Raw genomic sequence first — 25370 nt, forward strand, 5'->3', positions numbered from 1 at the left:
AACTGTCGAAAGAGTTGATGATGGAAATGTCAGCCTATCATCCAACAGGAGGCTACATTCTGACAGAAGCTAAGCTGAGCCTACAAGGATGAAGGCCTAGAATGGGGGTGGGAGGAGGAGATAGCTGTGAGTCACTTTCTATTTTATGTTATGCTTTCAAGTATTTTAAAATTGTATTGATGGTTTCATATAAAGCACCACAAAAGCTCTGAGTCAAGCACCAGAATAAGTTATATATACTTCAAACATCCAGGCATTGCCCCAAGCCTGAAAAGGATGGGAAAATAGAATCATAGAATCATAGAGTTGGAAGGGGCCTTGTAGGCCATCGAGTCCAACCCCCTGCTTACAGCAGGAAATCCTCAGCTAGAGCATCTCCCGCAGATAGCTGTCCAGCCTCTGCTTGAAGACATCCAGCGAAGGGGATCCCACCACCTCCCTAGGCAGTCGGTTCCATTGCCGAACTGCCCTTACTGTCAAGAAGTTCCTTCTAATGTCCAATCTGAATTTACGCTCGTGCAACTTAAAACCATTAGACCTAGTCCTACCCTCTGGGGCAGCAGTGAACAAATCTGTCCAGCTGCCTCTTGAATGCCTCTAGTGTCGGTGAGCCCACTACCTCTCTAGGTAATAGGTTCCATTGTCATGTGGCTCTAACAGTTAGGAAGTTTTTCCTGATGTTAAGCTGAAATCTGGCTTCCTGCAACTTGAGCCCATTATTCCATGTCCTGCACTCTGGGACGATCGAGAAGAGATCCTGGCTCTCCTCTGTGTGGCAACCTTTCAAGTACTTGAAAAGTGCTATCATATCTCCCCTCAGTCTTCTCTTCTCCAGGCTAAACATGCCCAGTTCTTTCAGTCTCTCCTCATACGGCTTTGTTTCCAGTCCCCTGATCATCCTTGTTGCCCTCCTCTGAACCAGTTCCAGTTTGTCTGCATCCTTCTTGAAGTGCGGAGACCAGAACTGGATGCACCTTGATCTGCAAAGGGGCAGGCAGGAGGACTGGCAGATGAAGGCGGGGTAGAATTTCACACTGGAAAGGTTCAGAGGCAGTAATAACTCGAGGGGCTCCTGGCAACTCAGCCCTGATGACCTTTTGCGCCGCAGCCTGTTTTACCTGACAAATGGCAAAATTACAAAACTGGAGACAGCGGGGGAAACACTGGAGAGCCCCCCCCCCATGGGATCTCTGCCCACCACCTTGGGAAGGAACACAGGAAGAAGCTGCCTCCTCATACCACGTCAGACTACTGCAGCTCATCTCAGCCAATACTGCCTGCACTGACTGGCAGTGGCTCTCCAGAATTCCAACCAGGGGTCTTTTCCAGCCCTACGCAGAGATGCCGCTGGGGACTGAACTGCTCTGTACCACTGAGCTTCAGCCCGTCCCCATTCACGCTTTCTTGCTAGCCAAGGAATGGGCTGAGTAAACATCATTCCGCAAGATTTGGGTGGCTCCAGATTTACCCTCAAAGAAAGGACACCCAGCGCCACCTTCATTCAGGCCACAAAGTTTAAGAAAGAACCTTTGCCAGATCTGCTGCTACCCAAGACCCTGGAAACAGGCCTGTCCCGGCTGGGACGGATGATGGAGTTGTAGTCCACAACAGCTGGAGGGCACCAGGTTGCCAAAGGCTTACTTATACTGGATGACGGGCTGAACCTGGGAGGACCTTCAAGGAGACAGCATGTGTCAAGCAGGCTCTGCCTGTCAGCAGCAATGGCTTGCCTTAAGTGACGAAATGTGTGTGTGGGGGGGGACAAGGGAAGCACAGCCACCTGAATCTCCCCCTAAAAATGGATTTCTGGAGTCTTCGGAAAGAAAGTGCATGACTGTTAAAGACAGCCTGCTTAAAAGGCAGCTCAGCCACAACGCATTTGGGCACGATCCAGGGCAAGCTCTCCATTCACACAAGCAGCTGTGCAAGAGGAGCACATGCCCCAGGATGCACCTCCAAAACCTGTGGTGCTCTCAGGGGGATCACAGCAGACAAACGAGGGAGGAACTCTACACTCTCCGAGCTTAAAGCAAGGAGTGTCCACCCTCCTTCACTGCCCCCGCTCCCTGCCAATTTTTCTGAGGCATTTGTTGCTTGGAATCCCAATTAACAAAAATCACACTCTGTGCTTTTTGCTGCAGGATCTTTGCTGGGGGGGAGGGGGGCTCTTAAGCGCAGAGAGACAGACAGACAGACACCTGTGACAGTGATGGCTGGAGGCCCCAGATCCTGCAACGGCAGCCGTGACCTTTGTGGCGGCTGTGATGGACAGCCTGACCCCAATCACTCCAGGGTGCACCGTAAATGACAGGGGAAAGAAAGGGATAGAGAAACGTCGCTGCCGGCTTTGCAGGCAAACTTCCTAATAAAAACTAATGCAGGCTGTCAACAGTGGCTTGGAGAGGAGGAGCAGCAGCCACCGCCGCCGCCACTGCCTGGGATTCTCAGCCCCCTTGTTGCTCCTGCTGAAAAACTGCTCTGCTAATCCAAGGCTGGAAATAAGAACACAAACAGCACTTCTGTCTCTGCAGTGGAGCTCCAAGGCGGCCGCCACGCAGTGTCCTCTGCTGGTCCTGCCCAAGGGAAACCAGAGGGGGACAGGATTGAAATTTCAGGCACGTCCCTTGCACCACAACGCTGGCCGAGGTGAACAGTTTCTGCACCGAGAGCCGTAGCTACAGGAGGGGCCTGCACACATGCACATATAACACCACACACACAATTTCTGAAGAAATATTGGCTGGCTGCACCAAACATCAATGCCCCCAAATCCCAGACTTGGTGGCACGAACAAGTGATACATCCGACAGACAAAAGGAAAATGCTGGCTTGTTTTTGTAGGCGTTATTCTGCCATGGAAAGGGAAGGAACCCCTTGCTTCTCCACGTGGCTGATGCTCCTCCCCTGAAAGCCCAGGTAACAAGAAATCAGTTTGTGCTTAAGGCAGCCTTCCCCCAACCTGGTGCCCTCCAGATGTTTTGGACTACAACTCCCACCAATTTCACCATCATCTACCATGCTGGATGGGGCTGATGGGTATTAAAGTCCCAAACATCTGGAGGACACCTCATTGGAGAAGGCCGCTACGAGGGGCCAGACAAGACTTTGTTGCTTGTGCTGCAACAGGGCTAACAGGGTCACCCCTTTGGAATTATCCTTTTAATTCATCAGGTTCAGCCTCTGTCTCATCCACCCATTTTCTTCAGACACAGCTAAAGAATGCACCACAGTGGTGCAGGTCCGTAGTCTGGGGTGTTCCTGGATCCATCTTTGTCACTAGAGGCCCAGGTGACCTCTGTGGCTAGGAGTGCCTTTTATCAGCTTCGCCTGGTAAGACAGCTGTGGCCGTTTCTGGACCGGGATAGCCTGACCACTGTTGTCCATGCACTAGTAACCTCCAGGCTGGATTACTGTAATGTGCTCTATGTGGGGCTGCCCTTGAGGTTGGTCCAGAAGTTGCAGCTGGTGCAAAATGCGGTGGCGAGACTGGGGCAGGGTATCGCCAACATGTCACCTCGCTGCTGAAAGAACTGCACTGGCTGCCCATTTGCTATCAGGCCAAGTTCAAGGTTCTAGTCTTGGTGTACAAAGCCCTATACAGCTGGGGACCAGGATACCTGAAAGACCGTCTTACCCGATATACCCAGCCGGTCACTGCCCTCTGCAGGTGAGAGACTCCTGCAGATACCATCTTATCAGGAGGTCCGTTCCGCACAACAGAGGAAGCGGACCTTTAGTGTGGCGGCACCTACCCTGTGGAACTCCCTCCCCTTAAACATTAGGCAGGCGCCATCTCTGCTATCTTTCCGGTGCCTTTTCAAGACCTTCCTCTTTCGACAAGCCTTTTAAGCAGAGACCTTATCCCAGTCTGCATCTGTGTTGGAATTCCTTTCTAGTATGTGTTTTTAAAAACCATTTTTTTAAAAAAAATTTAAACAATATGTTGTTAACCCTTTTTTAAAGATGTCTTTAAAGCTTTTAAAAAAATGTTTTTAAAGTTGTTTTGTTTTAATGTATTTTAAGTTCTGTTTTTATGATGTTTTAAAGTGTTTTTAGTGGTTTTGTTTACCGCCCTGGGCTTCTGCTGGGAGGAAGGGTGGGATATAACTCAAATAACAAATAAATAATAAATAAAAACTGTTATTAGCCGGTCCTATTATATGGCAACTGTTGCCTCAGATAATGCTCACTGTCGCCACCTGGTGGGAAGCATCTGGCAGGGCAGAAGGTGCTTTACGCCCCGAGAGGCACAAGGAAAAGGCAATGCTTGCATCAGACGCGGAGAAACCAAGAGACGTCATCAGTGGCTGGTTATCATACCTTAGATGAAGGTCTTCAGAGAACCTTAGGCAAGCGTAGATAAATTCCTTAATCTGGTTGTGGACTCTAGGCACAAACTCGGAAAAGGGGAACTTCTTGGGAAACGGTTGCTGCAAAATGCAGAGGAAAGTGAGAGGACACATCAAGTGAGTCGAGTCAAGGGACAAACACACAAGCACACTCACAGCAGCCGTGATATCCCCTGGGAAAGTTGCAAGCTCTGCCGCAGTTCAGACCTCTGTGGCCTCTGCTCCTCCTCCCTCGCTGCCTGCAGCATGCGCTCTTCAAGAAGCCCCTCTTTGGCAAACCCTCTCCTGACTCAGCCTGGTTTCCCTTGTGCAGCGCCTTCTACTCACAGAGTAGATCCCACACCATTCAAATGGGAGCGTGTCCGCATGCGCAGGGTGGTGGTGGTGCATGATGGTGGATAATAAGCAACTTGGCATGTTTTGTGAGGGAAACTGAAATGGGCAAAGTGGTACCCTTCCCATCTCTACTATTCCTCAACCAGTGGGGATGGCAGCTGGCACAGGATTTCTTTGATATAAAAAACAAAAAGGCCACTTCTTTCCAGCCTCCAAGCTATGGCCATCAGGAACCAGTGCCCAGATCTTCAGCTACCTCTGCCTACCTCCACACCAGCCTTAGCCAACCTGGTGCCCAACTTTCTCCTGAGAGTTGACCCAAGCTTGAAGGCCCACTTTCCACCCACCCGCAGCCCTCTCACCTTTTCTAGCTCTGAATCATGGAATGGAAACTGTCTGACCATTTTCCGATACATCTCCTCGTTGGCCACTGGGATAGGACTGTAGTTATCCGAATCCAAAATATTTCTGTAAAATGCCACAATGGTAAATAGAGGATGGTCACTCCACGCAGAAAAAGGCTTTCAGTGGTTACTAGCCATGACGGCTGCACTCTGTTTCCATGGTCGGAGGCAACTGCAGGAGGGGAGAGTGCTGCTGTTGCGCTCTGGTCCTGCTTCCCAGGAGAGGCATCTGGTTGGCCACGATGAGAATAGGAGGCTGGACTGGACAGGCCCCTCGGCCTGATCCAGCTGCTGAGGGCTCTACCAATGTTCTTAAGAAGGCTTTCCCCAGAAAAGCACCATGTAAGCATTTTAAAATAAATAAATAAATGGAGCCACCAACATGCAAAACAGAGCACCTGCTTCTAAGACAGTGTCACCCTGTTGAGAGCTCCCTTCCCGTGAAAAAAGACTTCACACATCACACATCCACGTCAGTGTGTCCATGTCATGCTGCAGGCAAGCCTGGGTGAAGCAACACCAGAAGTTTTTTTCACATCTTGCTTGGCAAGCCATGAGCATATATTTATTTATTATATATTCATTTATTATTTGATTTATATCCCACCCTTCCTCCCAGTAGGAGCCCATCATGGAAGCCTCAGAGACCAACAGGATGACACACACACCCCAGAACAGCACTGCAACTCTTGATGCTCAGGTTTGCTGTTTCCTGCCCACCATACCCCTTCCTACACTCAAACGTGTGGGCTACACATCCTGGATGCAGACCTGGCACACGGCTAGGCCAGGCACCTACCTTAAAAGGCTAGAAGCCGGCTCAAAACACAGATTTCTATTTCAGGTTTCTCACAGTTCAGAATGTTATGTATTATTTATACTTCCCACCCAAACACTTAACTTAAAAAAATATCACAAGACAGCTTTCAAATTAAAAATAAAACAGTTTTTAAAAGGCATCATTAAGCTACCATACAAATACAAAAAATTAAAATTAAAAACAGCAGAACTACCAAGCACAGTTAAAAGGCAAACACACACCAATCTGGCACCCTGTTCATAAAAAGCCCCCAGACGTAAAAGCCCTTTCATCTGGTGTCCAAAATGCAACAAGGCGAGTGATAGAAGGGCATTTCTGGGGAGGACGCTGCACAAAACAGGCAGCTCCTCTCACTTCACTACCCAGCGGCCCACCAAACAGCCATCGTGCCCCCACCCTGGACCCCAGCATTATTCAGGGGCCTCCAACAAGGGAGGGGGAACACAGCTATCACAGTCAGTATCCACAGATAGCCTCACTGGGCCCCTTCTGGGAGGAAGAGTGGGATATAAATGTTAATAATAATCCTGCTCCTCGTCTTAACTGCAGCATATAGATTTAAGGGCCAAACTAGACATTACTTTTACTGCATTGTTACCAGCCACTCCTGATGTTTTGTTTTTTAAAAAACAGCATTTGAAGCAGGCCTCTCCCCTCTCCCACCCCCCCAGTTCTCAACAGGACTACACTGGTCAGCAAGGAAACATCATTTAACACTCCCTTCCCCAGACATGGCTTCAACAGAATCTGCCCACTGTCGTGGACCCAGAGTCCAGCAGTGGCCAGGACCCCAAGCCGGAGGCTATAATCTCACCAGCTAAGCCAGAGCAGGTTCCAGGCTCTGAACCCTGACCCTAGTTCTCCAAAAGGGGAGGCAGAGGGTCCAAGGGGCACAGTCCTGCTTCTCCTCCAGCGCGTACAGCCGGCGGGTGGGTGGCAATGAGTGAGATGGCACCATCTGGCAAAACCACAGCAGCCTCTTATACAGGGCAGTCTCCCCTAGCCACCTCATAAAAGCCTTGCAAAAGTGTTCATCGGGATCAGGCACCATCCAGCCCCAGAAGAATTCTAACCCAGACGGCTTTTGAGGCACAAAAGATGCTGCCAGGAGAAGGGAACAGGAGGCAGCCAACACTTTAGAAGTCTGTGCATCTAAACTCTTGATCCCAACACAACGATGCTTGGGAAGCAAACCTTACCGGAAGGCTCCTGCCCATTTCTTCAGCAGAGTCTCACTGTACTGATCCCGGATTTCCAGAAGCAAATCAAAGAGCTGGTTGACAGGAAAACCGTCTCCCTGGATGGATACACACAAGCATTCAAGCACACTGCGGAAAAAGCAACCAAAGAGATCCTCCGGGCCACCCCACACTTTGTGCAGAGAGGCAAACGCAGGAAGAGGCAGCTAGTCATGACTCCTCAACAAGCCTACCTGTGCGAGGCATCTTCCCCCTCCTCCAAAAAGGAGAAGTGGTGCATTCCCCTTTTGCATCTTGAAGGGTTAGGGTCCCCCACAGATGCTCACATGTGAAGCAGCCCCAGCGCTCTGCCCCTTGGCGCCCAAGGGCAATGTCCTGCGGGCACTGCACCTGCAGGGTGGCGTACAAGCCGCTGCAGCAGGAGAAGCCCGGGGCAGCCCCTTCCCAAGGAAAGTGCTGGTGGAATTCCGGAACATGATGAAAAAGGAGACGTCTTGCAGGAGAGGGATGGAGGGGAGCCCTTCTGAGCAGAGAACCTCACGGTCCCTCAGGTGCAGGGGCAGGTCAGGCCAGCCTCGGACGTTTGCCCCTCTGAGACCCAGCATCAGACAGCTGCACCGCCCTTGGTGCTGGGGGCCATTAGCCACTACATGCAGTAGCAGGTCACAGGCAGCCCTACTGGGGCAGAGAAGAGCCTAAGGCTCAGAAGGCCGGCTGGGAAGGTCCAGGGGCGTGATCTGCCTGCAAGCCACCCAGTGGAGAACGGCTAGCAGAGCAAAGGGGCCCCCGGTGAAGAGGGGCTACACACCTGGAGTGTGTCGGCAAAAAGTACAATGAGGTTCTTCAGGTCCAAAACGAGGTTGGGGTCAGAGCAGTAGGACTGAAACAAAAGAAAAGGGCGTTTACTGACTTCCTTTGACTTGTTTGCTGACAAGATGCGCCTGGCGCTAACGCCGCTATCTTTTTGGCACCAGGTCAAGACTTTCCTCTTCTCCCAGGCATTTTTTAACAGCATTTGAATAGCAGGTTTTTAATTTGCCTATCAGTTTTTATGGGTTTTAATTTGGTATGGTTTTAAATTTGTATACTCATTTTTAATGTTTTTAATTGCTGTAAACCACCGAGAGAGCTTAAGCTATGAGGCGGTATATAAATAAATAAATAAAACTGCTGCGTGTCTATCCCACCCGCCCTCCAAGAGGGTCAGAAGGGGGGCACAATGGAGATGAGAAAGAGAGAAGAAATGTTCGCTTTTAACTTCCATCACCCCAAAGAATTCAGATGCTTTGCGAAACAACAACAAACACCGCTTCCCTTAATAAAGACAGCAAAGGGCTTTCGTAGCAGATGCTAATAATGTACCATTGGAAGCCAATCCAGACATCCCCCCCAAAGAGTGTTCCCCAAAATAAAGGTCACAAAGACCAAGGGAATTTGCTCAGCTGCAACCACTTCAGACTAAAAAACAGGGACCTCATTCCAGCATGATATCTGAATGTCCATCAGGCAGATACTCACTGAATGTGTCCGGAGAGCAGCAATTGTTTTTGACAACGCCATATCCCAGAGTTCATCGATGTAGGCTCTGTCCACCAAGCCCTGGCTTGTATGCAGGACGTGGTCCTCAATGACAAAGAAGCTGCCGGAAGTGAAAAGAAGGGAGGGCTGTAAGGAATTTAGCTCAGAGGGCCAAGTGTCCATGTGGAATTTGGCAGAACGTGGCAGCCGTGGTCCTGTTCATCTGACATGCCCGTGTGCGCATGGCTCGTTGAGTTATGGAAGCACACCATCAGCAGACTTTATTCAGAGCTCTGGATCTGATGCACAGGGGGGAGTTCATGTCCCAACAGACTTCTCCGCCCACGTCAATGCAGGGAAAAGTCTCACCTGCATACAGCAGACCCAGAGCTGTTTGTGCCTCCTGGACTTCCAAACGAGATTGTGGCTTTGATTAGAGCTTACTTTTATGGGCACAAGCCTCAGGATCACACACACTTTCCTCATCTGGCACAGCTGCAAAGGGGGATTTGGAAGCTTTCACTTCCATTGTCAACTAACTGCAGTTTATTATGTGCAAATCTGGAACTGTGGTTAGTTTAAACTATAGTTTAGGGAATAATGCAAACATCAGAAACTGCAGCTTGAAGTTGGCTTGTTCCCTTAACGCATAGTTAAGACTACGCACATAACAACAAACGCAAACTTAAGCAAAACCTTCTGATCTTCTCCTCGCAGCTCTGCTGGGCGCAGAGGAGGGAAGTGGCAGCTCACAAGGCTGAGTCTCACTTGTGTAAATTATGGTGCCGCATCAGGGTGCAGAACTATATGTTCAAACGTAGCCTGGGATCTACAACAGGCTGCAACATTCAGAAAGAACAACCTTGTGTGGCCATGACGACTCCTTGCCCTTCTACAGGGAGAGAGAGAGAGAGAGAGAGAGAGAAGTTTTTCTCCCTCTCCTGCTGTCCTGACAGTAGAAGCCAGCAGGGCCATCCACGCAAGCTGAATGTTGGGAGATTCAAGACAGAGAAACCAAAGGAAGTTACTTCTCCACTCAGAGCACGAGCAAGCTATGAATGCATTCCCAGAAGATATAGTGGTGGCAGCCCACCTTGGGACAGCTTAAAATGAGGTTAGGCAAATTCATGGAGGTTAAGGCCATCAATGGCTACTACCCATAATGCTGTGTGGGAGGTGGCATGTCCCTGAATACCAGTTGCTGGGAACCACAAATGTGTTGCGCTCCATCCTACTTGTGGGCTTCCCATTGGGGCATCTTGTTGCACACTGTGAGACGGGGATGTTGAACTAGATGGGCTGTGCTCTGATCCAGTTGCAGGTCTCTTCGGATGTCCCTGCGACAGTCTTTCCAGTCAATTTCCCCTAATTAACATTGCTTAACTCCACGCATTTGTACCTGAGCATGAGACTTTCAAGTATGTGCACAGGTGTCCCTCATGGCATGCAGCGTGGGTCTTCTGCTCACAATTATTTGCTCTGTAGACCTATTTCCACTTGGTCTCTTTGTTGATGACCTGGGAACACCAGGTGAGGACACCATTCTCTAGTCTTGGAGGGCTATGTCTCTCCTGATGCAATGCTTCTATGAAACCTCAGTTCCATGCTCCACAACCGTGTCAAGGGAGCCTGTGTGTCTGCTCTGACTAGAACACTTGCACAACCATGGCAGTGGAGATATACCAGGGAAGCATAGGCTATCACCTTTCTGTTTACGCTGACAGGAAGTGGACAGACATGCACAAGGCATCTTGTATCCCAAGAATCCCTGTCAGGGTCTTTTTTTAAAACCTCCAAGGGAAGAAGGTTCACAGCCTCCCTGGGCAGCCGATTCCATCGTCCACTCCAATACCTAGCACACAAATTCCCTTTATTCTGCCAAGAGCTGAGCCTGCACAATGAGTGAGCAAGAACTCTCCACCTTCACATTTGTGTTAAAAGATTTCGACATTCCGATTCACTTAGGAAGCACTTCTTTCCTTGCTTCAACTCCCTTCACATACGACTGAGAAAATGTCTTTTTAAGAGGAGGAATATCTGCAGCGCACATCAAACCAGCATCCACACCAGCAGATGAAAAATGTAAGTAGATGAATAAAAAATAATAATACCTACCCAACAATCTGATTAAAATATTTCCGATAGCCATCCAATGTTTCATGCTGGAATATGTGTGTGTGGGGGGGGGGGGGAGAGAGAGAGATGGAATAAGATTAATACACACTGAAAAGACAGCAGCTTCAGATATCCAACCCTCCATCCCAGCTCCGCCCCACAAAGCTCAGTTCTGACCCTGAAACCTGTACGGGAGCCTACCATGTTGGAGGGCGGCTGCAGCACCAGCCGGGCTTGCTTTCTCCTCTGCTTCCGGTAGTAATTCTCAAAGGTTTCTCGGGCCCCCTTAAAAGAAGAAATATGGTCAAGCTCTGGTCCTGGCGAAAGCAGCAGCTTTCCAGAGATAAAACTAAAGATGAAGAATTAAGACAATCTGTTCCGAACATATTTATGCCTTCCTCTGGCCTGAGCACAGGTCTGGGTTCCCAAGTCTCTTGGAGTTGGAGAGGATATCCAAGGCTAACCAGCCCTGTTAAGTACTCAGTCTTCTTCAGGCTCCCCTGCGAGATGGGTTTCAAGTCCCCAAGGGCGCAGAGCAATGTTTAAAAAGGTGACTCCAGAAGGCTCTGAAACCAAACATGTTGTCACAAAAGCATCATCTGGGGCCCAATTCAGTGTTTAGGAGAGTCCCACACCACAGTGACGTGAAACCACGGTGCACAACCTGACATGCTTTTCCTTGCTAGCCTCCTTACCTTCACTATCCACTTGCCTTTGGCCTTCCCCTGGGAGCCCAGCTCAGATGCAGTTAAGCTTTCATTTCAGTGCTCCTCATGGTGAACAGACCCCCAATCTGGAAGCCCTTCACTGCAGACCCCACTCCTCACCCCACAACAACCAAAAAGGCAGCCCAAGGGAGTGGCAATAGTGGCAATGGTGATCTTTCCCCTCTCATCCACTGGGAACAGAAGTTCAGTGTTTTCCTAATCCATTCAACTCCAAGGAACCAAAGACCTAGTCTCCACTTAAATCTCTCTCTGAGAAAATGGACTGCTTTCAAGTCGATCCCGACTTATGGCGACCCTATGAAGAGGGTTTTCATGGTAAGCGGTATTCAGAGGGGGTTTCCCATTGCCTCCCTCTGAGGCTGAGAGGCAGTGACTGGCCCAAGGTCACCCAGCGAGCTTCATGGCTGTGTGGGGATTCGAACCCTGGTCTCCCAGGTCATAGTCCAACACTCTAACCACTACACCACACTATCTGAGAAGGGTCGCCATAAGTCAAAATCAACTTGAAGGCACATAACAACTGCCTGGCTGCAGCTGGAATTCCCCTTTTAACTGCCCTGCCAGGGTAAGTGAAGACAGTTTTATATAAAGGGAAACTCTAAGGGCTGTTTTAATATGTTCACACGTGGAGAGGAGAGCCATTTTCATTCGGCTCTCTAATGAGGGTCAGCGGGATATTACACTTCACCATCTGTGTCATTTGCACAGCGGGGCAAAGACTTGCCCTACACATTAGGCTGCACAATGTCCTGCCTGAACTCAAAGAACTCAGACATGGTGGTGTTTTTTTCTTTTACTGTAGTAAGAAACAGTTTCAATTCAGTGCACTTCATGAATCTGCCTACGACTTACTCAGCACTCAGCATTTCTCTAGGTCCAACTAGGCACAACTTCATGGCACTAAGACATTGACTCAGCAACTCCTCCTCCCCCAACTCAGCTTGGGTAAGGCTGGGCGGGCACCCTGCTTGCATGTGCCAACTGTCACTGCTGGGTGAGCATGCACAAGCGGAGACTCCATCTCAACCGTGCCTATTGAATCTCCCACCACATTCGCCTCCTGGGGCAAGACAAAGGCGGAGCCCCATCACGGTCCCGTCTGTCCCCCTCAGAGGGAGGAGGGCTGCCTGCGGGCGACACGGGCGGAGGGAGAGGGGAAGCATCAAGCTGGGATACAATCAGCTGGTCAGGTTGACTGGCCAGGGGTATCTGGAGCTGCTGGGGTTGAACTGTCAAAGTCCAGAGCTGGGGCGCCTTCTGAGTTGCACTCCCCGCTCAGCCCTTGCCCTGCTCAAACATCCCACTCTAAGTTTTCCTCCTCTTCCGCTTTGTTCTCATCTGTCCACCCACTTCCAGCAGGGCTCACAACACACAAGGTCCAAAGTGAAAGCAGACATGGGCAGGTGAGAAATGCCCCCTACTGGCCATGCCTTGCGGCTGTCACCATCCCCACTGACAAGCGCCCATTTAGAGCAGAAGGGCCTACATGCCACCGGCTGCAACAACTAGAAGGAACATGTGCAAAGTGGGCAGACAGTGGTGAGCATCAGTGCCAGGTGAAGGAAGGAAGGAAGGAAGGAAGGAAGGAAGGAAGGAAGGAAGGAAGGAAGGAAGGAAGGAAGGAAGGAAGGAAGGAAGGAAGGAAGGAAGGAAGGAAGGAAGGAAGGAAGGAAGGAAGGAAGGAAGGAAGGACAGCAATCACATTGAAGTGCCTCACCTTTGCCCTGCCTCTGGCCTTCAGCTCCTCCTCCTCCTCCCACCCCCCATGATTCCCGCCAGGCTGCTGCAGCCCAGCAGCCACACCCTCCAGGGCCATCACCCCCTTGTCTCTTTGCTCAAGACTCCATTTGGGGGCAAGTGACCCAACTGCAGAGGCCTTCCCTGCTGCTCAACACTCCCCCATGCGGTCCATTTCTGCATGACTGTGTCACGTCATTGGCTGCTGAGGGTGGAGAAATGGGCACCCAAGTGTTGCTCTGCATTCGGGGCGGGAGGGGGAGCTCGATACGAAGTGCTGCTCTGGCCAGCGCCTCTGTCTTCCCTAATGCAGTTCTGCCCTTGGGCTTGCTGAAATACCCCCCTCAGCCTCCAGCACAAAGCCCTGGGAAGTGCCCTCCCTTCCTTCCTGGGCAGCTCTGTGATGAACAGCCTCCACTGCTCATTTTGCTCACAGAGCAGCCCCTTGGAAGAACTCGTGTTTGTCTTGGCAAGCCCCAGGCCCGACCCAGAAGACCCTCTCCTCGGAGGGTTTGACAGCAGCCAGCAATTATGAGGCAAAGGGGCCTGGGCTTCTGAAGCAGCATTGTTCTTAATGGGCCTGGGCCCTGTTAACAGCTACCCTTCAAAACCAGTGCTAATTCATAAAATGCCTTGGAAGGGCCTCCTGGATGACCAGCCCTTGCGCAGCTGACTTCTTCCAGAGCACTACCGGCCACCCTCAAGCAGTTTTAACGGATGGGCGCAGAGTGTTAAACAGTCAGGCCACATAACACAATGGCGCACACACAGTATATTCTACAATGCAATATGATAAAATGTACAATTATATATGAGGATTGTTTGCACATTTCAAAACACACTTTTTTAAACTTCATGAGCACCTTTTGTAAACACACACCTTTGCACTTATTTCCAATGCACAAGAGCTGAGCCACGTTTATCTGTGACAGACATCTGTGGCATGACCACCCCCTGCACACCCATTTCAATGACGAATCATGGGGGAGGGGGTTATTCTTTCTTCACAAACACACACAGGATAACGAAACGCGTAAGAATGCAACATTTTTAAAGCTGTCCTTAAGAGGAGCCAAAACAAGGCCTCTTTCATCTGACAAGCGGGGTGCCGGCTCTGCCTCCCCTTTCCTGCGTCGTTAACACTTCTCCGATGAGGTAACTAGGAACAGATGCCAATTAAGCTACCCTGGGAGGTTCAACGCCCCCAAGTCCACCACACCAACCACGGCTCCCTCAAAGGGCATGGGCTGAAGCAGACGTTCACGTATCTCTGCTTCTCTCAGCCGCCAGCCAGCCAGCGACACAGAGGATCACAGCAGCCCAAGTGCATCCTCTCTGCAGCTCTCCTCCTCGACTTCCTCGGAATCTTCCGCAAGAAATGTATGGAAGGGCCGGTCCCATCACCGCCACACACACTTTCTTTGCTCATCACCTCTCTGGAGTGTGTGATGCTCTGTCCCTGGGGACATCCCTTTCTACCAAGTCTAGCTTAGCCCTGCTGTGCTGACTATCTGAATCCCGGAAGAGCAGGATATCCCAACCCTGTTGGGAGGTGGCAGGGATTGAACCTGGGATCATCTGAAAGCAAGCTATGGGCTCTACCACCTAGCGACAACCTTTTCAGGGAAAGGACCCTCTTTTCCCATGTACTCTCCTGTCCTTACAGTTGAAATCAAAACGATTCCAGTATATAAGAATGGAGGCCTTCAAGAGGCAGCTGGAGAGCCATCTGTCGGGAATGCTTTGATTTCGATTCCAGCAGTGAGCATTATAGGCCCCTTCCAACTCTGCTATTCTATGATTCTATAACATGGACAGTACACTCTATTGCCTCCCTCTCAGGGGTAGTGAGGAACTCTGAGAATGGGGATTTGCATGTCTGGCTTTGAGGGACTGCAAACCATGGGTCAATTTTCAGGCCATCAATCTATGGCAGAACGCCTGCTTTTGCATGCAGTCCACAACATCTCCTAAAAGCTGAGCTGCTAGACCAGACTAAAGGTCTATTAAGCCCAATAGCCTGTTTCTCACAGTGGCCAACCAGACGCCCCAATAGGAAGCCCACAAGCAGGACCTGAGAACAACAGCCCTCTGCAACCGGCAATTTAGAGGCATGGTGATCCTGAAGGTAGGACAAAGCCATCACGGCTAATAGCCACTGAGAGCCTAATTCTTCATGGATCTGTCTAATCCCCTTTTAAAGCTGGCAGCCACAACAGCTGGTATAGCACAGTAGGGAGGTGAGCCTGGCTGGGAGTCCAGAGTCTGTGAGTTCAAATCCCCGCTCGTGTCTCCTGGGCATCAAGGACCAGCTAAAGATCCCCCCATAGTGAGTGGCTCAGGGGTTACGTGCCCTGCCACCTGTGCAGCTGTGGGCAAGTGGCATAGTCCCAAGGAGCCCAGTTGCCCCCCAGCTGGCAGTTGCTGACAAGGGGCTGGCTTGTGCAGCTGTGACAAGATGAGCAGGCCCTCGCCAGCTGGGGAGGACTAGCCTCAGAGGGAGGCAATGGTGAACCCCCTCTGAATACCGCTTACCATGAACACCCTATTCACAGGGTAGCCATAAGTCGGGATCGACTTGAAGGCAGTCCATTTTCATTTTTCAAGCTGGCAGCCATCATGTCCTGGAGTAGCAAATTCCATAAGTGAACTATGCAGTGTGTGAAGGAAAACTTTGTGCAGTTAACTGGTCCAGGTTTTAAACAGACCAGGTCGCAGGTGATGGGAAAGACCCTCCTCTGCCAGAGACTCCGGAGACCTTCAGCCAGTCAGAGTAGACAACACTGGACTCAAAAGGGGGGGGAAATGTGGTCTGGTGTAAGGGAGCTTCTAATTCTGGATCAGGCTCCAGGTTGTGTGGTGTATGGATCACAGGAAGCTGCCTTATACTGAGCCAGGCGATGAGTCAACCCAGCTTTATACTGTCTACACTGACTGGCAGCAGCTTTCCAGGATTTCACGCAGAGCTCTCTCCCAGCTCTACCTGGAGATGCCATTGGGGGCTGAACCTGGGCCCTTCTGCGATGTAAGGCAGATGCTCTGCCACCAAGCCATGTCCCTTCCCATGAATAAAGGGCTCAATTCATGGCTTGGACTTCAAGGCTGCGACAGGAACTCTGCGCCAAGTCCTGATGACAGCGAAGGTATCTCATGGCTATGAACTTGTGCCTAGGGACCTATCTGGACCCACTCTGGAGCGGAAGGGTCTGCCCAACTGTAATCTTTGGTGTACAAAGCCCTATACAGCTTGGGACCAGGATACCTGAAAGACCATCTTATCCATTATATACCTTATATACCCAGTCAATCACTGTGCTCGGCAGGTGAGGGCCTCCTGCAGATACCATCTTATCAGGAGGTCCATTCCGCACAACATAGGAAATGGACCTTTAGTGTGGCGGCACCTATCCTGTGGAATTCCCTCCCCTTAAATACTAGACAGGCGCCATCTCTTTTCGGCGCCTACTGATGACCTTCCTCTTTCAACAAGCCTTTTAAGTTGAGACCTTATCCCAGTCTGCATCTGTATTGGAATTGCTTTTTAATGTTTTTGAACCTTCTTTTTTAAACAATAGATGTTTTCTCTTCTTCGTCTCCTGCCTTCCCCCAAGGAGCTCAAGGCAGTGAGCACAAGACTCTCATCTCATCTTCACAATAGCTCTGAGGCAAGAGAGGCTGGGAAATAGTTGCTGGCTCAGCATCGCCCCCTGAGCTCCACAGCTGGGCTGGGGCTTGGCCTTTGTCCAGACCACATCCCGGCCATTAAAGAGGGCTCTGCATTTGTCCCTGCTCCCTGGTTCACACTTCCATGGTTTGCTCAGAGCGGAGGCATCTCACACAACAGGAAGCAGAAGTGGTTATAGGCTCAGAGTTCCTTCTTGTACTGGGGTGGAAGGAGGTGCCCAACCTGCATGGCCAGGCTCTGGAAATGGCTTCATACCATAGTATCCAGCTCATGGAGAGATGGCAGCTGTCTACAAAGGAAGGGCTATTATATCCTTGTGAAAACCCTGGCCACAGGACTAAGCGATCAGGAGGCAAACGGAGGAGGAGGAAGAGGAGGAAGAGGAGGAGGGACTTAGAGCTCTGGCTGCTGCTGCTCCCCAGCTATTCCATTAGCACACGGAGCAAAGCGGTCATCACAGGTCAGTGACACTTGCTCCTTCTAATGGCTCTTCCTGTGTCCTTATCAATGCAGCGCACAAAGCATCTCCCTTCGGCCGTCCCTATGATCTCAGCCCCGTGTTTACAGCTATCTAACTCCACCAGGCACTGCTGGGTCAGCCAAGTCAGGAGACACGGAGACACGCCAGGGCAGGCTGAGGGGCGCCTGAAATGAACGAGAGGAGAGAGAGAGAGAGTGAAGAAGCTCTGCTTTCCAGGGAAACAGCCACAATCAACGTGTCTGTGCCCATTTAAACACACACACCACACACACTTTGGACCCGGCCCTAAGCTGCAGAGATATGCCGTTGCAGAGCACAAGGGATGGTGGGCAATCACTCGTCCCAGCCTCGCGTAGGCCCCGCTGCAGAACCCACATGCCAAAGGGGCAACTCAGCCAAGAGGTTGTCAGAGCAACTTCTGTGGCCGCTTGGAGGACGTGGAGTGGGGCTGCTCAGCTGCAGGAGCACATGAGCCCAGTCCTCCCCTCTGGAGTCCTCCTTGGCACAAGAAATGTAAGAATCACGTGTAGACTGAATCCTTACACTGATCGTGGCAGGCTGTGCCAAGAGTCATTTCTTTCCATGGATTAGAAAGCTTCCTTACACTGAGTCAGATCCTCGGCCCATCTCGACCAGGGCTGTCTCTGCACTGACTGGCAGCAATGGCTCTCCAGGGCTTCAGATGGGAGACATTCCCAGGCCTGCCGGGGGATGCTGCCGGGGGATGCAGCTGGGGCTTTCCGCATGCAAGCAGATGCTCTCCCACTGAGCCAAGGCCCATCCTCACTTAATTCAGCTTAATCAATGGATCCAGTCAGAGCAGCATTCACTAACCCAGGGCTTTCCAGATGCTTTTTAGACGCCAACTCCTATCAGTCTGAGCCAGCATGGCTGATGGCAATCCAAAACATCTGGAGGGCACCAGGCTGGTGAAGGCTGAGTTGGGGAAGGGGGAATTGAGGAGGAGAGAGGCTGACTTGTGCAAAGTACCTCTGTGATTCCCTGATATAACTGGGATTTGAACACAGGACTTTCCAGTGTTACTTCTGCACTAGTTACACAAGGAATTCTGAAATCTGGGTGGGCGGCCCTCTCTCTTAGGCCACACGAAAGGGTGCTGCGGAGCCCTACAGACAAGTTGAGACTCTCCCCACAAGAACAATCCCAAAGCATGAGACTGACGCACATGGAGCAGCCTGTCCTCTCCTTCAGCCCCACACTCGGCGTACCTACGCCGCACAAGAAACCACCAAGCAGACTCTGTCAGGGTCACTGGATTTGGCTTTTCTTGACACTGGACAGCATTGGAAGCTGGAGGGAAAGTGGTTTCTTGGACTTCTCAGCCTCAGTGGGTGAAACCCTACTCAGATCAAGCAACCTTCTCCAAAGGGGGATAACGTTAGGAATGGATAGCAAGGAACCTGATGAATGCAGTAAGGAATGGGTGGCCAAAGGCTGGAAGACACCCACCCACCCGCCCTCTGCAAGATAGAGGAACGGATGGATGGACAGAGGAAGACCACGGAGGAGGAGGAGGGGATGAGCAAAGGTTTGCATGGCGAGATTCTCCAGGTAGGACTATAATATGAATTGTGCGGGGTTATGTATGATGATCATGAAGCGGCTTTTATACACATGGCAGCCTCCGTCAACATACTAGGTACATGCGAGACAGTTTCATCAAAACGCCTTTTGCATCATCATCATCACCATGTAGCGCTACTGCCTTCCGGTTCTATGTACCCTTGCACTACTAAGGGGCACTCCACATGCAACACATCACCGTTCACCAAATGGCAGCTGAATGTGGGAACCCGTCACAAACCAATTGATTACCCTTTGGAGCGCATGAGGAAGCCCAGCTCTCTGGCTTCCGCTTGGGTATCCTCCATCCGCCTCCCATTTTGCCAGAGGGACTTGCAGGTATTGATAATGCAAATTTAGAACAGAGATTCTTCCTCCCCCACCCACACCCTAAAAAAGAGAGAGTGTCCTTCGGTAGAGTCTGCTGTCCCCAGTCATGCAAGAGTCGGAGTCTACTCTCTGTTCACCACAGCCCGACCCTGGTTCGCCTCCCCCCCCCGCTACCACCACCACCACCTTCTCCTCCTGCTGTCTGCCCTTCCTGCCAAAGTTCAGCACTTCCTGGAAAGTCGCCATGCCGGCTTGAGATTGTACTTTGCCTCTGCTGCTGAAGAAAGAAGGACTTGCAGGTGCTTGGCCCTGCGTCCCAGACCATGACCGAGTGCTGACCTTGTGTTACAATACGTGAACTCCTGCCCTGCTGATAAGGAGGACTGGCAGATAGAACCGGGATTTTCCACATAATCCTTTGGGAATTTATAAGCTGCTCAGCCATAAAAGTGAGGTGACAGGAAGGTCGAGCTCACTAAAAATGATAAATATTGCAGTATTTATTCAAAGTGAGCCTTTTCAACTGCAGGCCAAGCACTTAGATAACACTATTGTGAATGACAAATATTTGCATTTTTTAGAGCTATTACGTTATGATCCTTCCGGCTGAAGCTGATGTGAACATTTTCTGTGGTGCCCGCCTGACCGCTGGCACTGCGTACTCAAAGAGCACAGCCTAGAGAGCTACTGTTTAGGAATGTTTAGGAATGAGCCACAGGTCATGAAGAATGCATAGCTTTTCTCCCAAGTCTCGCTCAACACACACCGTGGTAAAAGTTGGCCACAGATTTAGTGTTGGTTCTCTGGCTCCATACATGTTACTTTTCTTGACATCCATTCGTTAGAGCCCCCCCACCCCCGGCTGTGTCCCAAGGAAGCATTCCCAAACAGGGAGGTGCACGAGTAAGTCAGTCCCCAGGAACACAGGCAGAAAGCATCTTTAGTCCCATATTCCACAGAGAGGAAGCTACCAAGTTTTGCATTTTAAGAGCACGTGAAAGTGAAGTTGTGTGTGTGCGTGTGTGGAGAGAGAGAGAGAGAGAGAGAGAGAGAGAGAGAGAGAATGGATTTCCACCTCTGACCATAGAGAATTAATACTGCCATGACCAGATGCAAAAAGTTAAAAATAAAAAGTGTGATTACAGCACATCTCAGGAGCCCTGACACTTGTGAGTTCTACACAGACCTGCTCAAACTACAAGAGAGTCACACTGCCATACGCAGGAGTAAAATGGGAGCACAACATCAGAAAGTCAGAGGATTCCCTAAGAGTAGAGATTAACATCCTGAATTCAAAATACAGCAAACTTAACAGAGCCACAATACACTTTGCATAACCCCAGAGAAGAATGCCGTGGCCTGCAGGCCTGATCACTGAACAGGCAGAGCATCCGTGTCAAGTGGGGAAGAAAACGTCCCTCTGGCTGCTCAAGAACATTCAGGCATCATCTCACGAAGCTGCCTCCCCTGAATTCCTCCAATCCATACAGGGGCTTCACGGGAAACGCGGCCTCCCTAACTTTCTATGGCCTATTAAATCACATACTTTCATACCTTTTAACACACATTTCTACCGTATGCATTCTTGTTCTTTATTTTCTGTCATTTCCCTACCACCGTATTTTGTTAACTACTGCCTGGGGAAGGGACACAGCAAGGGCTTACTTAAACCCAAGTTTAACTCCTCCCCACAAGCCTAGGCATTAAAATTAAGGGCCTATTCTGCAGTTGCCATAAACTGGCTTCAATGGGCCTTGAGAGGTTGTTTGACTTAAATTATCTTGGGTTGGGCAGGACTGCCTTTGAAGAATGTGTCACGCTGCAATGCTTGCCTTCTGGCAGTAATGCGAGAGGATAATCAGCATGCCGACTATAGCGCAGCATACGCTTTATGACAGGAGGCTAAAAGGGACCTACTGCTTCACTTAGACACAACCCAGAAACAGAGCCATGCAAAGGTGATCTGGCTTTACCAAAACTAGCAGGGCAACAAAAGCCCCACTTGGTTTCCTCACCACTCTTGTTCCGGAGCCTCCCTCACCTTCCCTTTCACCCTTTGTCAGGGGAGGGGGGGAACTATAAGAGAGAGAGGGAGTAAGGGGGGGTCTGCAGCAACTTCTCAACCATCCCAGGCCATCTTTCAACATTCTTCTTGTAACCGTCACACAATGGAGGAGACAAGCCACCTCACTTACCAATACCGAATAGATGTGCAAACAGCGGTATACAGGAGAGAAATCCACCAAATCCTGGGCACCAGGGACCTACAATAATATGAACAGAAAGATACAGGTAAGCTGAAACATAGAGACATATCTGGCCACATATACTGAGTGAAGGGGAGACAGAAGGGAAGAGCCTGTGATGGAAATCAAGGAGAGAAATAGCGGGGCCACAAATCAGAGACATTCAGAAATCTCTCTCTCTCTCTCTGGGGTATGTAAACTCCACCCACCGAAGCACAACTCTGCTACTGACTATATGGTTACCTATCAAGGGAGGGTGTTATACACCAAGAGCCCCACAGATTGCAAGGGGTTGTCAAACTTCTTGCCACTTACCTCACCCTCTGTTTTGGGGGGAGAGAGGGTGGGCAGGAGAAACTGGGAGCTCAGGGACTATTTTCCCAGAATGACTGGTCCTTTGAGCAATTAAATGCCATCATGCGCAAACCTAGCCAAGTTTGGTCAGCACAATGCTCAAGAGGTCAAGACAAAGCACGACAAAGAGGAAGCGCCCACATCTCTCTCACTCACTCACTCACACACAAACAGCCCAAAGAGGAACACTTCTGGATATCTGGGCGCTTTGTGAAAGCACACACAAGCCAACGGAAGCCCTTCTGCTCCTCTGCCAAACTGGTCCACTGACACAGCCACCAAAGCTGAGGCAGAACCCTGTTCTTCTTGGTGGTAGCAGAGCAGTCAGCTTTGGGAAGACGCCATCCCCACAATCAGAGACAGCCTTTGGAGCTGAGGTGGCTGACCTCTGACCCTCCAGATGTTGCTGGACTCCAACTCCCATCAGCCCTAGACACATGGCCAGCGGTCATGGATGATGGGAGCTGGAGTTCAGCAACATCTGGATTCCTCAGCCCTGATTTAGTTTATAAGGCTATTGACTGATTGATTGATTGACTGATTGATTGATATCCCGCCCTTCCTCCCAGCAGGGGCCAGGTTACCCAGCACAACTATGTGAACTTATTCAAGAAGCATAAACTGGGTTTTTTCATGTGGAAATGAATAGAAACTTGAGGGTTTGGCTCACATTTTGGGTTATGGGGAGGTTGCAAGAAGCACCCTGTCAGGAGATCATGATGAGAAATATGGAGAGAAGCAAGCAAAAGGACCTTTGCAGGTAAGCACAGAGTTTCCCCTCTGGCAAATCAGCCCTTGCAATAGTCTCCTTCTAAGTGACTGCTGTGCAACAGTTGGGGCTGGTGGTGAAGACTTTGTATCTCAGCAAGCCATTAGCTTTACTTCAGATTTATTTTCCGCTCCTGAGTAGAGTTTTGTTGATTGCTACAGACTTTGTTTTTTCTGCGCTGTTTTGTACTGTTTTATTAGGCATTGTTTTGAAATTATTATGCATTGTTTATTATGCATTGATGTAAGCCTCCTTGGGCGCTCTATATTCAGAATGGAAAGATTAGTAGTAGTAGTAGTAGTAGTAAATTTATTTATACCCCGCCTTTTGGCCAAAGGCCCTCAAGGCGGCTTACAAAGAAAAATAAACACAAGTATAGAAATACATCAACAAAAGCAATACAATGTACAAAACTTAAACTAAGTAACAAATAACATTATCAAGAAAAAACATGTCCAAGGAAAATTCTGAACAAGTGAATTTAAAATGGATCATTTTCTGTCTTTGCCAGCACACAATATTCCATGCTGGGATAACAATAACAACAATACAACTCATGCCATATCCCAAGCCAGGCCATTAGTCTGTCTTTCAGCAGCATTTACTCTACTCAGCAGCAGCTCTCCAAGGATTTTAGGGAGCTTTCATGAGCTACCCAAAATCCTGTGGCGGGAAGTGCCGGAGGATGGGCCGGGGCTCCTCATTGCCAAGCGGGAGCTCTGCCACAGAGCAGGAGCCTCAGGCCTGCCTTCCTCGTGGGTCTGGCGGGGCAGCATCAGGGCAGAGATGTAGTTTTCCCACAATGCTTTAGGAGTGCACAGAGGGTCTCCCAGTCCAACCACCTCCCCCCTTCCCGATGCACCCCTCTGGCACACCCCTGCTCCCAGGCCAGGTTCATCACCAAGGACAGCAACCCGCTCCCAATTCCTAAGCCAGTTCCCACTTTTTCAGAGCTCATCCCTGTTGAGATCATCGTTTCTCAGGAACACAGGGACACAGAAAGCTGCCTTGCACTGAGTCAGGCCGCTGATTTATCTAGCACAGTCTAGGCTGGCTACCAATGGCTCTCCAGGGTTTCAGGCATGGAACTCTTGCCATCGGGGATTGAACAGGGGGCCTTCTGTGTGCAAAGCAGATGCTCCACCACTGAACTATTTCGCCCTTCCCAAAATTTTAAAGTGAGAGAGCAAATGGCGTTAAGAGCCCTGTTCCACGTGCCCTCCTCTCAGAAAGTAAAAAGTATCAAAGGTCAGGAGCAGGGCCCTCTTACTGGCTGCCCCTGCTTTGTAGAACCCTCCCCCCAATAGTATTCCTTCCAGACCCTTCAATGTCTCTGTAAACCCTCTCCCGGGGCATGGTCTGAAGGCACATGGAGCTGCCACCACCTTGCTGTAGCAAAGCAGGTCTGGATCTGGTCCATGCTTGGATGGGAGACCGCTTGGGTACCACGCATACCCTGCCATAGGTTCCATGATGGAGGAAAGGTGGGATATTATTTTATTAAGTACGGGTCGTCTGCCCATGAAGGTGGCTTGAGGAAGGGAGAGATGTGGCTTCACTCTGGCACTGCTGCTGGAACAGTTACCATTTTTAGAGCTTGCCTTCCCTGTTTTGCTGCATGAAATGAAGTTAAACTCATGCCGAGAACCACCTGCAGCGATTACGGCCTTTGCGGAAGGGCTGGAGCTCAGCAGGAGAGCCCGTGTGTTGCATCCAAAAGGTCCCAGCCTCAATTCTTAGCGCCTCCAGTTTAAAAAGAATCAGGTAGTAAGTAACATGGAAGACTTTTCTCGGCCTGAGACCCCAGAGAGCCATAGACAGCCACAGGAGACAATCCTGAGCAAGACAGATCTGATATAAATGCAGTTTCCTGGGTTCCAAGGGTTTTTAAAAGGCAGTCCTTGGGGGATGGGGTGAAGGGCTGCAGCTCAGCAGTAAGAGCACACAATACTTTGCATGCAGAAGGTCCCACATCATAAGAACATAAGAAGAGCCTGCTGGATCAGGCCAGTGGCCCATCTAGTCCAGCATCCTGTTCTCACAGTGGCCAACCAGGTGCCTGGGGGAAGCCCGCAAGCAGGACCCGAGTGCAAGAACACTCTCCCCTCCTGAGGCTTCCGGCAACTGGTTTTCAGAAGCATGCTGCCTCTGACTAGGGTGGCAGAGCACAGCCATCACTGCTAGTAGCCATTGATAGCCCTGTCCTCCATGAATTTGTCTAATCTTCTTTTAAAGCCATCCAAGCTGGTGGCCATTACTGCGTCTTGTGGGAGCAAATTCCATAGTTTAACTATGTGCTGAGTAAAGAAGTACTTCCTTCTGTCTGTCCTGAATCTTCCAACAAATCCATCCTCAGCATCTCCAGGTGGAGCTGCAAAAGGGGCCTTGAGACTTGGAGAGCCACTGACAGTCAGTGCAGACCAGCCTTGGCAAACTTGCTGCCTTCCAGATGTTCTCGGCCACAATGGATGTAATCCAAAACATCCGCCGAGGATGACAGGAGTTGTAGTCCAAAACATCCCAAGGGCACCAGGTTGGCAAAGGCTGGTGTGGACAATATTGAGTCGATGGATGGTCTGGCACGGTGTACGCAGCTCCCTACGCTCCTGAGGAAAGGCAGGATAAAAGTGCTCTCAGTGGATAAATCAGTGCTTGAGAGCAGCTGGAGACGCTGCATCACCTGTATCCCTGGAGATACCCCAAGACAATGAATGC

At 50.3% G+C, this 25370-nt stretch overlaps 1 protein-coding gene across 5 annotated transcripts in view; it reads right to left on the reverse strand.

Moving 5' to 3' along the window:
* The window catches only part of EXOC6B (exocyst complex component 6B), a 306373-nt gene that overhangs the window by 136874 nt on the left and 144129 nt on the right, over positions 1 to 25370 (reverse strand). For all 5 annotated transcript variants that reach the window (XM_061583690.1, XM_061583686.1, XM_061583689.1 and 2 more), the window contains exons 8-15: positions 21482 to 21550; positions 10943 to 11026; positions 10742 to 10788; positions 8627 to 8747; positions 7917 to 7988; positions 7109 to 7206; positions 5048 to 5153; positions 4321 to 4430 (exon numbers count right to left, since the gene is read on the reverse strand). In XM_061583690.1, coding sequence (XP_061439674.1) covers positions 4321 to 4430; positions 5048 to 5153; positions 7109 to 7206; positions 7917 to 7988; positions 8627 to 8747; positions 10742 to 10788; positions 10943 to 11026; positions 21482 to 21550 — 707 coding nt within the window. The remainder of the gene's footprint in view (positions 1 to 4320; positions 4431 to 5047; positions 5154 to 7108; positions 7207 to 7916; positions 7989 to 8626; positions 8748 to 10741; positions 10789 to 10942; positions 11027 to 21481; positions 21551 to 25370) is intronic.

The sequence above is a fragment of the Rhineura floridana genome, chromosome 9 (assembly GCF_030035675.1).
Source record: "Rhineura floridana isolate rRhiFlo1 chromosome 9, rRhiFlo1.hap2, whole genome shotgun sequence".
Lineage (NCBI taxonomy): Eukaryota > Metazoa > Chordata > Lepidosauria > Squamata > Rhineuridae > Rhineura > Rhineura floridana.